The following is a 13,747-nucleotide window of genomic DNA, read 5'->3' as shown; positions in this document are numbered from 1 at the left end:
GTGTTCTCATTCATCCATTTGTCAAATTCTTGATAAAATTCAAACCCATATTTTTCATTTTTAGTGCTTTGTATGTATTGCAAAATATTAAAGTATGATAAAAAATGATAAACAGGAAGGTTAAGAGCAAAACATGGAGCTTTCAGTTTATAAATATAGTCTAATTCATATAGTTATAAGACAACAATTCACCCCCTGAAACTATAATGCTAATTACAACATCTTCCCAATGAAACTATAATGCTAATCATGATATAAATACACAAATGCAACCCCAGGTGTATGCTCACTGCACTCTCTACAGCTCAATATATGTATATCATCCCTCTCTATACACGTATACATAATAACAGAACTGTGAAATCCTTAACAATACTGAAATACAATTTATCCTATGATTTTAACCCTATCCTATAAGACATCACTTGCTTCAGTCAATCTCTGCATGCACATAATCAACAAATACAAAGTTCTTTTGAATCTCGTGAAATAAATAAGCCAAAGCAGCGCTTACTATAGCAGAACCTGAGAGCAGAAGCCGCAGTTGGATCTCGGAAGGAACTCCAGAAGAGGCGCATAAAATTACAGTTGCGGCGATGAGTAATTTCTGCCATTTGCGGAAGCTGTCATAAGCGCCTCTGCATGATGAGCACCTCAGAGTGTGTTGTTCATGTCGGTTCAGCATCTGTGAGGAAAGAGGATGTAATCTTTTATCAAACAATTTTACGGACAACATTTTTAATATTTTTTTATCCTTTTCTTTCTTTTATAGGAAGATTTACATGCATACCATTCAATTATTATGTATTTACATATCCTGGTGTTTGATATGTAAATACATAAGAATTGGCGGTATGTATGTGAATGCCCCTTTTTAGGATTGGCGCTCTGAGGAGTTACATTTTTTTGTTCATCATATTAACTCTTGGTCAACAATTATGCATAAAAGTTACATATTTTACTTTACAAAATCTATCAAAAACTAATGCGCAAATTTCTGTAGTACATGAAATGCAAGAACAATAAATTTTACAGCTATAAGAGTGTTGAAATTTGAAGAACCAAGATAATCGGCGCACTAATACAATAAAAATTTATGGAGGCACGCATAAGGTGTTAGAACAAGCCATAATTATGAGAAGAAGATATAATAGAGATGGTAGACACTTGGAGACCTAGTTATATTTACAAGTACTAGCGTTGCAAACTATTAAGGTGCAAATCAAAATGATACTTTTTTTTACTGATTTTTTGATGATACGCAACATTAGTAGATTCAAGGGCTCAACTTGCCATATACTTTTTTTTTTTTAAATTTATAAATCACATTATGATAGATATACTTATATTGGAAATAATGTGGCATGCAAAACAATTAACTTTGAAAATTTGAAGTTGAAGAAGCACTTCAGAGTATGTTGTTCTCTCTGTCTTTCTCATTACTCATTTGCTATGTTTGAGAGATTTGGTGATCGTCTTTCATGAGATTAGGTCTTCAAAAAGAAAATCATACCTCACGCTTTGATAGAACAGTGGATGGAAGAGCATTTTGGTTCACAAAGCCAAACCAATGGGGCTGGCCATTACCGTAGCGCCTCAACCAATTCCGAAATGCTAAGACCAAACGATCTGCCTGTGTTGGGGTGAATGTAATGTTCGAATATTGTTGGTTGACATCGCCGGAACCCTCCATGGACTTTGATAGAAAAATTTTCTCCTGTCCTTGTAGAACAATCATATCACCATCATAAACTTTGTTTGAAGTCCAATGCTCATACCAACGCGGTACCAACTGCATGATCATGCGGAGAATGCAAAATGTCAGCAAGCGCAGCCTCGGGCTAAAATGAAGGGACAAGATATTCTAAATGCTCACAATTTGAGGTTTATAGCAAAAAAGGATTAAGAACTGATGCTCAACAACAAGAACAGCACAACAAAACTATTTGTTGTTGTCGTTTAGTGTGTGCACTTCCTGGAAAAGATATGGGCCGTTGGCATATGCTGGGGGCGAAGACATCAATGAGGTTATTTCTAGTGCAGTTCTTCATGCCAAGGCTCATTTCTAAGCGAAAAATGATATCATCAACATTATCATCATCAGCACAATCCCAACTATTTGAGGTCGATACCATGAATCCTCCTTTTTCATTAGTTTATGTTTGTATTTAGTAAAGATGTTTTGTAAATCATTTTGAAAGATTGTGTCAATTTGTCTAATGAACATTATTTTATCATTTGTTTAAATGCACAAACTACCTAAGTTTATTTTCAATCATTTTATCTTCAATTGATATCACTCTAATACTTTTTATAAGAAAATAATTCATTATTTCATACTTTTGAGTTTTTTCACACACATCCATTTTAAATACCAATGGTTTTTTACCACCCAACATTTGGATCCATATGGCATCATCATAATAATTGTGATTTGATAAATTCCTTAAACCTTCATGATATCTATTTATCACACAAAACTCCCAAAGTACATCTCCATTTTATCCATCCAACCTTAACTCTAGATATTATATCCCATATGTATTTTCATTCTTCTAAATAATAGATATAAGAAACTTACACCTATATACCGAGATATTGTTTTATTTTATAATAATATACAATAACAACAAATCTTAAAACCATTGAAATTATTATATATCATTAACTCCAACTTTGATGGAAAAGTTCAGAGATAATAAAGAGGATTTACACATGATTTTTATTGATTTAAAAAAAAAACTTACAATAAGGCTCCAAGAGATGTCCTTTGGAGCATTCTTGAGAAGAAAGGTGTTGATAAGACTTATATTCAAGTCATTAAAGATATGTATACTAGAGTTGTTACTTGTGTTCGAACTGAAGGAGGATTGACCAAATATTTTCCTATTTCTGTTGGATTACATCAAAGTTCGGCTTTAAACCCATATCTTTTTAATTTAGTTATGGATGGAATTACTGGACATTTACAGGAGGATGTACCTTGGTGTATGCTTTTTGCTGATGACATCCTTCTCGTGGATAAGATAAGAGAAAAAGCCTACGAAAAACTTGAATTATGGAGGTCTACATTGGAGTCTAGAGGCCTTCATTTGAGTAGAGCTAAAACTGAATACATGAAATGTAATTTTAGTAGTTGTAGCTCTAGTGACATAAGTGTAACTTTGGGTGATCAAATTATTAAAAGGTGTGAACGATTTAGATATCTCAGGTCTGTTGTACAAAGCGATGGTGATATAGATGGGGATGTTAATAGTAGAATTCAAGTTAGTTGGTTGAAATGGAGGAATGCTTCGGGCCTTTGTGTGATAGAAAAGTACCGTTTAGGCTAAAAGGAAAATTTTATAAGAGGGTGGTGAGACCTGCAATGCTCTATGGCGCTGAATGTTGACCTTTAAAAGAGAAGCATAATACTAAGTTAAGTGTTGTTGGAATGAGAATAATTAGGTGGATGAGTGGCTTTACACTTAGAGCAAAATGCGAAATGAATATATCTGTGATAGGGTTGGTGTAGCTCCAGTGACGGACAAAATTAGAGAGAGTCGCCTTAGGTAGTTTGGTCACATTAAACGTCGACCATCTGATGATCCGATTAAGAGAGTAGATGTTTTAGATTCGACTTATGTTAAGAAAGACAGATGTAGATCCAGGAAGACTTGGGCTTATTGTATAAAAAATGATCTTAATTTACTAGAACTAAATGAAAATATGACACTAAATAGGACGCAATGGAGAAAAAGGATTCATTTAGCCAACCCCACGTAGTGGGATTAAGGCTTTGTTGTTGTAGTTGATGTTTTATTAACTCCAACTTTATAATATTAATTCTACGGTATCTATAATTTAAATAATTCTTAAATTATTCTAAATATTTTTACTTGTTTTAATGAATGTTTCACTAATTTAAATCATTTAATCTACAAAAACCATGCACCAAAGCTTCTAGCTTTGTATTATATAAACAATGCAAAAAAAATATTGACACAAATGCCGATCATTAATGCAAACTCACAAGAATTGAAAAGTTTGGATTATTTCACAACTATTAACACTAGTCAACACTCCATCAAGCAAACTTGTAATTAGAAAAGTGTTAGAATGGTCCCCTGACATTTTGTTTTGTAAGGGTTTATTTAGTCCCATAGTTTATAAAAATATCAATGTAGTCCCCAGACTTTTTTATTAAGGTTGAAATAATCCTCAACTAGGGCTGTTTTAGCCCTACTTAAAAAAGTTTGGGGACTAATTTAGCATGATATAAACTCTGGGCTAAAATGACCTCATCTAAATAGTAAGGAGACCATTTAGGCACTTTATTCTTAATAAAGCCAAAAAATATTTGACACATCTTTAAACTTAAAAGCATGTCAAATCAAGTCTAGTGATAATCAATTATATGCATTTTTAAGATCAACAAAGTTCATATGAAATTTTTTTTTATATATATATATATTTCCCCATCAATTGTATCAATAAAAAGATCGTTTCAATAGTAGATTTTAACTAACATAAAATCAAATCAAATTCTTAAAATTAATTTAATTTTTATAGGTCTATGTTCCATTACTCCATCCCATAACTTCATTGTACGACTTCTAATTTTTATTATTTTATAATTAGCATAATCTTGAACATGATCTTGGTTATTAAATATTGATACTAAAATGATCTCCAATCATTCAACATATTTTTTTGTCTTTAAAATTTTATTAACTACTTACAAACAAAATCACTGCAATATTCCACATATCTTTTAATTTTACTTTTTTGGATCAATCTATAATAAATTTCAATTTATTGTTGGTCAATGCTTCCAAAATATTTTTTCTTTAAAATTTTTTTAAATAGTATTTCAAAGTAATATTTTCATTTTCAAGTAGGATAGCATTATGTTCACTTCATCTAAATTGATAAAATTAATAAATCTTTTATCCCTTATCTCATTTGGTCTACAAATCTATTTTTTCCCTCTTTAGCATCAAGCTTATTATAAAGATCATCAAAAGCTGAAGCTTTTGCTTTGCTCATTACCCTCTTCCTAAGATTTTTAACATTATCATATCAATATGAATCTCAGTAGATATTTAATTTTTTCTTACATTTTAAAGTGTATTAATTTTCTTATAACCCTTTGCATCTCCTAATTGCAACACCAAATCTCCTTACCAATGCATGATTTATTTCTAGAATCTCATAAAAATTCTATAACAATCCTATTGATGGAACAAACCTATCCCGCATATTTTACTCTATTAAAGAATTTCAATTTGCCTCTCCTAACAAAATATCTTGAAATTTTACTAACTAATTTTACTAACTTCTCATCTCGCAAATCTCAACGCATTATCCTGAGACCATAATTTGTATTAATTATTTCTTTATATTCTTAAGAGATGTATCCATTATTACAACATTTTGTTGTGTGCTTAATTTTCTATCCAAATCATCTTGCCATATTTGCAAGAATGGTTGTCTCCTACCACAGAAGACGAAATATATTTGAAGTAATTGAGCATTCTTCTCATTTCTTAAAACATATGTTCAATATCGCGAGTTCATAAACTACCCTAGAATAAAATATAACTTCTATTATTGCATTTCTATCACTCATAGCTCACCCCACTAGAACCTATATACCAATTTAAACCATCTCCAATAACTATCCTTTCTTTAACAAATATAAATTACAATAATTCATAAATCCATTCCCAAAATTATTATTTTTAACATTCCTCAAATCCAAAATCAAAGATATGCCACGCCACTTAAAACATGGAACTGTTGGATGCATCAGTCAATAGAGGAATGTTAAATGAAAATCAGTGGGTTTAATATCTAGGTATCTTCAACTACCCTTTATGCTGTTAAAACGGGAGCAGATTTTGAAAGAGCAAAATGTTGTCGTACAAAGTGCAAATCGGATAAGGAGTGAAAATAAGAAAAAATATCTGTGCCATGGAAGAAACATGAAAATTCGGAGGACGCGACGGGCTCACTCTATTTATTTCTATATTTGGTCAATCAGCTACAGTCGCAATGAAAATTAAAAAATTAAGATGCCTGATTGAACATTAATTAATAGTGCTAGAAAAGGAAAATGCTAAAGATAACATGTTACAAGTTCCATTAAAAGAATTGCATGAAGCTGAGAATGAGTGCAGTACTCATCAAAATCAACTGAAAAAGAAGCAACTAAAAAGCAGGCTGGATATGGTATCAATGAATCTTCACTAAGAAATTTTTTGTCAAATTCAGGACGTGCCATTTACCCAAAACTAAGGCTACTTTCGCAAGGGTACACCTTCGCATTTATGAAATTATGAATAATAAACTGAATAGTAAATATGGAATAGTTAGCCAACCCCAAATAGTCGGAATAAAACTAATGAAGATGATCACAGACTAAAAGCTTAATACGGAAGATTAACTGCAAATCCTCAATAAATGGGTGCCAAATGCACGCAAAAAGTATTGAAAGTAATTTAGTTGTTGAACTATACCTGCCACCATGCAGGACCGGGCATTGTAAACTGAAAAAAATTTCTGGCACTGCACACAATGGACCGTGTCTTCCCCGGTGCCATGGGTATGTTGAAGGAACATATCCAAATGACCCACTTTTGATCTCCAAATATCGGTAATTTGGTGTCAATCTCTATCCTGGAAAAAAAATATGAAATGTAAGGTTAAAGTTGGCACCTTTTATTGTATTTGTACAGGAATAGGTAATAATTAACCCATTGGAATGAATGAAATATTATTATTAGGACAAACTCACTTATTAATGTAATAGCAAGGGGCAACAAATTTAGCACTTATACGAGGATTTCCAGAATCAGCTCCAGCAAATCCAAAGACTCCGCTGTATTCCATTTTGAATGGTAGAGGCTTAGCTCTATCCCTTCTTCCAGTTACCTATGAAAATAAAGCTATTAAAGTTAAAATTATACAAATTAAACAAAAAAGCTTCACTGGAATGCCAGCATAAACTGCTAGAATGACTTATACCAAAGCCATTCTTGATAGTCATCGCTAGAGTGTCGGCAATGTGGGTGAACGATTGGTGGTGGTAGCTGAGTAGAGGATCAGAGGCAAATTATGGGGCCATCTAAAATGCAATGATGAAAGGAGTGTGGCTGTAGCAGTAAAAATCAGTACCATGCAATTTGATGACCGTGGGAGGTGTGAAGTGTTTGGTATGGGGACAACCATGAATGGGCAACAAAGCTGCACCGGTTACTAGCAAGGAAGTTGAGTTGAGGCATTTGGGGTGGATGACCAAGGGAAGCAACGATGGTGGGAGGCCTGCAGTGTTTAATGGTTATAGGATAATGGTGCTGGCAACGGAAGGATGTAGAGGCAGTGACGGTGGCAACATTTCTAGTCAATGGTAGGAAGTGGTCTACAATGTCCATGTCTGCTGTATGGCGGCATGCCATGAGATCATTGTTATGGCTACCTAAAAATACTGAGCTAAGAAATTCACCAAGTTTATAGAACGATACATTAGTAAGAGAAAGAAGTTTTCTTAAGATACTCGTTATACCAGAAAATAGTCCCATGTCAAAATTAAAATAAGAGCCTAATTTCTAATATTCTAATGTGAAATCTTACCTATTCTATGAAGTTGTTGGATTGATTAGCATGTAGTCATTAGTATATTAAGTATACTCAAAATTACTCCCATTTTTGGAAGATGATGGCTGGCGTGGAGAACTCTCATTATTAAGAAATACATTAGAAAAAAATGGTCCAACTTCGAAGGTGAAGTACGTTTTAGTTCCTGATATGATAGTAGTGGCCCACACCTATTGGCTTGAGGTTGAAGGATATCAATCCAATCGTATAAAGAAGCTTATTTGGGACCCAGGTATTCCAGCCACTTGACAGACATAATATACACAATTTCATCATTCATAGAGAGAGGCACATGAATAAGATTCCAAAAAATAACCTCAATAGATAGCCATATTTTTAACGAAAAAGTAAAGGTGTCATTACTAAAACTTTTCATTCAGCATTACTCATGGCAGTTAGAATCATAAAAATATCAGTCCATCAAAAGTACAAGTTTTACATAACACACAAATCTCGGGATAATTAAAAAAAAAAAAAACTAATTCTCAATTCACTCAAAAAATTAAAATTGAAGGCTTAAAAACTCAAAACAGTGCAAAACCATCATCATAGAATTGGTGCATCACAAATTCACAATAATGGTTTAAAAAAGTGCAATAAATAGCTCCTCTTAATGCTTTTAAAAAAAACCACAATAAGGCTTATACCTCAACAAGTACTACTTGGGCTGACACCACACATAATATGAGGCCAGTTTCAAAGTGCGCCTCACCTCGATTTTGTTGAGGGGGCACAATTAGATCTAGCCTTATTTTAGATAATTTACCTAATCAATATTCCTTAATCATATTATAAATAACTTATGTCATGATTTTTCGATAAATTTTACGTTGGATGTCGACTACCTAGCACAAAAGTTATTATTATCAACAAATCATTATTTTAAAATTTAACAAATATTATTATTATTTAATATAAATTAAATTAAAATAAGATGATTGATATTTAAGATGATGAATAATGAGAGAACGTTGATATAATTAAGGATAAGTGAGAAAGAAAGTAAATCTTATGCTCATGATTCGAAAAAAAGCACACTAAATGATAAAAATGATGTGGTCTTTTAACTTTAAAAATTATAATCTTAATGGCTTGCTATGTTCTCACTTTGAATGACAATATGTTTACGAGAAAGACTAATTATTTCAAATTTATTTTGAATTATTAAGCTACTATATCTTGCTTTGATATTTGTATAACAATTCTAATTTTAAAATTTTATGTTAGTTCTTACTTCGAACAATTTTTATGTTCACCATATTAGGATGTTAATACGTTATATTTTAACCTATTAAAAGGTTAGGATATTAATAGGTTCCTTCTTACTACATGCTGAATTTATTATAGTACTTCTTGCATTGCACAATTTAATAATTTTAAGGCTTATGGCTGAAAATGACTTGAGGTTTACGTCTCGCCTCAGAGACAAAAAAATGTCTCCCTGCCCGATTGAGTAATTCTAAACTTGATCAGAATGAATCCATCAACAAAAAATCGCACATTTTGAGAATTAGAAGACCATGTACCAACAAGAAATAATTGATCCAAATGACACGAAATCCATCATAAGATCCAAATACTCCTCTATCAGCATAAAAAGAACAACAACGCTGCCAATCACATTAATGCATACTTAAATTGCCCAAATCAAACTTGAATATTTCAAGTTCTTATGGCCAATATGACTACTATGAATCTCCATTTTCTGAACCATTTGCAGCAAATGATCGATCACGAATAGGCAAATATATTTATGTATAAATGATGCAGCATTGTTGTGAACTTCTAATGACCCCAAATTTGAGATGGTAAACCTTATCGACTTTATTTCAAACAATTTGGTTGATGAAATTTTTATCTAATACTCTTACTATATAAAGAACCATGATAAATAGATTGGCATGTTTAGATTGTTGCCGACGCTTGCCACCGCCATTGCAGAAAATTAAGGTTAACCTTGGTCTGAATGGGTCTATAAAATCAGCCCAAGGCAGATTATTTATTTCATATTTTAATAACGGAAGGAAGCAACATGAACCATTCATTATTGGTAAATAGCGATCTAAAACATTTATTGTTGAGAATAACTAGAATTATTTTGGATATATTCAAGATTAAAACTATAATGCCCACCTTAAAATCTATAAAAATAGCTTCAATAAGCTCATACAAAAAAATTATTAATTAAAAGAGTTAAGCCCCTTAAGATGTGCAACACAACCTTGCTTGAGCAGCACCTGTTACCTTGTTTGCACTACAAAATAGCTAGCGGAGCCAGCTCTGAAAAAGTATGCATTGCAACCATGTTTGCACTTATGTTGTCTCCAAAAAAACTAATGCTGCAACATTTCTTGCAGCATAACCATTCCTGATAAGACCCATATTGCAACCTCACTTGCGTTGAAATCTTATTATTCAAAACTCATGTCGCAATCTCGCTAACATCAAAGTCATCTCTAACAAAACTTACCGTGCAATCGTCATCAACAAGACTTGCATCACAGATTTATTTTGATGTAATCATCTCCACCAAGGTCTGCGCTACAATCAACCACCACAAAGCTTATGTAAAAACATTAATTGAATCAAGGCTATCCCTAGGAATGGTGTAGCTCCAACCCCAACATACATAGGGACCTACCAAGCCCCCTCCATCATCACTATTCATGATTGTCCATGGAGCATTTTGCCCTACAGCTCATCCAAATACATGAAGTTAGACCATTCTTGTACTAATTTTTAATAAATAGTCAAAGCAACTTGATTATGCAAGGCCCTCTAATTTATACTTCCAAGTGGGTTCCAAAGAAAAAGACTTGAGTCGGGGTAGATTGAACATGTTGCTTTTGTGCAAGAGATAGAAGAATAATCCTCGCTCTATCCATGTGTATGAAATTTAAAAATAAATGTCTAAGGCTTATCAAGATCGAACCTAACTCAAAAACTTGAATACCTACATGCAATACTCAATGTCAAGGACTGAAACAAGAAACATTAGATTAACAAAAGCTTAAAAGCCAAAATTAAGTTACAGTTTTCAGCAAAAAATGCCCAGTGTAGAGTCTTAATTAAGCAATATAGCAAATATAACGGCATATCAACATGGTTTTATTGTAACTAAAAAAAAGGCTACACAATTAAGGCAATGAGAACAGAGGCATTTTATCTGAGAACAAGAATCAAAATTAATGAAAGATGGCATGGTTTAAATCATAAAGTTAGCATCACAAGACTTATTTTCTGCACACCTTGAAAATCTACAGCTGAATTTCTGCAATGCTGGTTAGACAATCTAGTTAGAAAAGACTCATTCTTTCAATCTCAAATGCTAGACCCTTATTTGTTGTGATTCATTGAAGAGTCTAAATTGGAAAACCAAGCTCTATAGATCAAACAAATAGCAAAAGCACTAAAAACAAACACAAAATAAGAAGAAATTTCATTTGGATAAGTATCCCTTAAACGCTTCCTAAAAATATACCTTGTGGTGAGCAAAATCAATATGTGAAGGATCGGAGACATTTTCCATCAGTGTATCATATCCATAATACAAGTCCCTCTGGATCGTCACAGTAGAAAATTCCGGACTCTCAAAATCAACCGGCAACCTTAAAAAAAAGCCAGAAACCGCTTCATCGGATCCATTTTCCATAATAATAATAATAATAATAATTTCCCCCTTTCCGAACAAACCTGGGAGTTTCAGAAGCCATGGCTTTCTCCCAACCGTGCTCATCTGGCCAGACGAAGAGCAATCCCTGAGAAACCCTGGTAGGCAGCCGAGTCACGCACGCCTTCGGCGACCGCACGGCCCTAGCCTCCGGTCCATCCGGCAGCGCCTGTGGAATCCGCACACAGGAGCCCTTCCGATCGAACGACCATCCATGGTACGAGCACTGCAAGCAACCATTCTCATCGATCCTTCCTTCCTGCAAGAATCCTCAACCAAATCATTCACCGAAACCCACCATGGCACCATTTATAAATCGAACAAAGCACGGAGCAAAATTAATCCCTGATTACCGAAAGTGGTGCGAGGCGGTGGGGGCAGAGATCGTCAAAGGCCACCCAGTCGCCGGACTTAGGATCCTTCCATAGAACTATGTCGCGGTTTAGGAGCTGAAAGGCAGTAGGCAAGCGGGGATCAAGATCCTCGATGAGGGAGACAGGGTACCAGTGATCTCGCCACGAGAAGGTCTCCGAAGAGGAGGAGGACGTTGCATCGAGTTCTCGGAATTCGAGTTTATCCTCTTCAGTAGGAGCTGGAGGGGATGACGGCGTGGCGACCCTAAGAATTGTCGGCAAGCGGCTACGACTCTTCTGGCTGACAGATCGGCGACAAGAAACAGGTAGCGAGAAGGCGGGAGGAGATTTGGAGTACGAGTTAAGGGGGTTGAAGGGCGGGAGAGCGGCGGAGGGGGCGAGAGAGTGGGAGAAGAGAACCGCCATTAGCCGCGAGGGAACTAAAGCAAGCTACAGAGTGCTCGTAGATACTTAAATGAAAAGGTTCGTTGTATGATTGTAGGAAACGGTTTGTAGCAGGAGTTATTGTAGGTCAATCAGTCCATCATTTTTAGGAGAAAATTCTGAGTACGGGTAAGTTATTAGGGGTTATATCCGATATTATGTTCTCTGAAACTTTTCTATAACCTATATGTAACTAATAAATTTTACGTTTTTATTTTCACATATTTATAAGTTACAGGTACGTTACGGAGAGATTACAGATTGTATAATGCGGATATAACCTCCAATACTCTCACTGTAACATATCTGACGTACGCAACGCTGCGTGATTTTCTCCATTTTTAGAGTATGTAGTAGTACAATAATTAAGATATTGTGCTGCTCTGCAGTTATTCTGCAACATATGTTATTAATTTGAAAGGTATTTCTCTACTCTGCAACAGGCATGCTTAATGGCATTGTGACTCGCCACTTCAATGTGCTTAGTTGTTCTGCAATGTATGTCGTACTTCGTAAGATCCACCAATGGTGACGAGCAAGTGCCAACCTGCGGTGGTTAACGAAAGCTAAGTTATTAGGGGTTATATCCGATATTATGTTCTGTAACTTTTCTATAACCTACATGTAAATAAAAAATTTTACGTTTTTATTTTCACATATTTATAAGTTACAGGTACGTTACGGAGAGATTACAGATTGTATAATGCGGATATAACCTCCAATACTCTCACTGTAACATATCTGACGTACGCAACGCTGCGTGATTTTCTCCATTTTTAGAGTATGTAGTAGTACAATAATTAAGATATTGTGCTGCTCTGCAGTTATTCTGCAACATATGTTATTAATTTGAAAGGTATTTCTCTACTCTGCAACAGGCATGCTTAATGGCACTGTGACTCGCTTGTGACTCGCCACTTCAATGTGCTTAGTTGTTCTGCAATGTATGTCGTACTTCGTAAGATCCACCAATGGTGACGAGCAAGTGCCAACCTGCGGTGGTTAACGAAAGTCCGCAAGCGGTGATCGATGGAGGTCGACATATATGAGAGTGATTAATGGGTCTTTAATCTAAAATAACTCGAAAAATTGATGACTCCTAATTTGGCTTGAGGTTTAGCTGGTCGGTCATCGTTTTATTTATGATATATAAATGATTTAAACTTCTATTAGGACTAAAAACTTTATAATTTTTGTTTCGTGAGGCAATAGAAGTTGGGCCTAAATAATGGGGGCATATGCATACATACCGCAAGAAATTTTCTTATTTAACTATCTGACACCTAAGCTTAAATATTACTGAAATACCGCCTAAAATCCTATTTCACGGTTCAATATACCACCCCTTGAGACTCCTCCAGTCTTAGTGAATATTGGAGGCACACGGAATATTAAAAGGAGCGTTTTTTCTGTCTGGAGTTCTGACGTAGTTCTATGTGCGGCGTAGTTTATTCTTAAGTTATTTTCAGGTTATTTTTTGATTATTTTCAATAATATCGAAATAACCCAGAAATAACCCGCGGTATTTATTTTTGGGATATTTCTGGGTTATTTCGGTATTATTAAAAATAACCCAGAAATAACCTGAAAATAACTTAGAAATAACTTGGTCCGCACGTAAAATTACGTCAGGAGTACGCAC

At 34.4% G+C, this 13,747-nt stretch overlaps 1 protein-coding gene across 1 annotated transcript; it reads right to left on the bottom strand.

Moving 5' to 3' along the window:
* Positions 1 to 293: 293 nt before the first annotated feature.
* LOC110024671 (pheophorbide a oxygenase, chloroplastic) lies at positions 294 to 12,155 on the bottom strand. Its single transcript, XM_020724774.1, has 7 exons — positions 11,662 to 12,155; positions 11,332 to 11,567; positions 11,120 to 11,246; positions 6,779 to 6,915; positions 6,501 to 6,660; positions 1,514 to 1,792; positions 294 to 685 (listed from the first exon to the last, which is right to left on the bottom strand). Exons 1-7 carry the CDS (start codon positions 12,085 to 12,087, stop codon positions 431 to 433), a joined length of 1,620 nt encoding a protein of 539 aa, XP_020580433.1. The 5' UTR covers positions 12,088 to 12,155; the 3' UTR covers positions 294 to 430.
* Positions 12,156 to 13,747: the final 1,592 nt, after the last annotated feature.

The sequence above is a fragment of the Phalaenopsis equestris genome, unplaced genomic scaffold (genome assembly GCF_001263595.1).
Source record: "Phalaenopsis equestris unplaced genomic scaffold, ASM126359v1 Scaffold000266, whole genome shotgun sequence".
Lineage (NCBI taxonomy): Eukaryota > Viridiplantae > Streptophyta > Magnoliopsida > Asparagales > Orchidaceae > Phalaenopsis > Phalaenopsis equestris.
The sequence above is the reverse complement of the archived record's forward strand: the minus strand, read 5'-3'. Positions and strand labels throughout refer to the sequence as shown.

Bases quoted from the DNA above. Each gene is read 5' to 3' on its own strand.
- LOC110024671 (XM_020724774.1), bottom strand. From the start codon at position 12,087: ATGGCGGTTCTCTTCTCCCACTCTCTCGCCCCCTCCGCCGCTCTCCCG. The intron at 11,568-11,661 runs GTAATCAGGGAT...GGATTCTTGCAG, and splicing joins ACCGCCTCGCACCACTTTCG to GAAGGAAGGATCGATGAGAA. The intron at 11,247-11,331 runs GTTTGTTCGGAA...CTTTTTTTTAAG, and splicing joins ATGGCTTCTGAAACTCCCAG to GTTGCCGGTTGATTTTGAGA.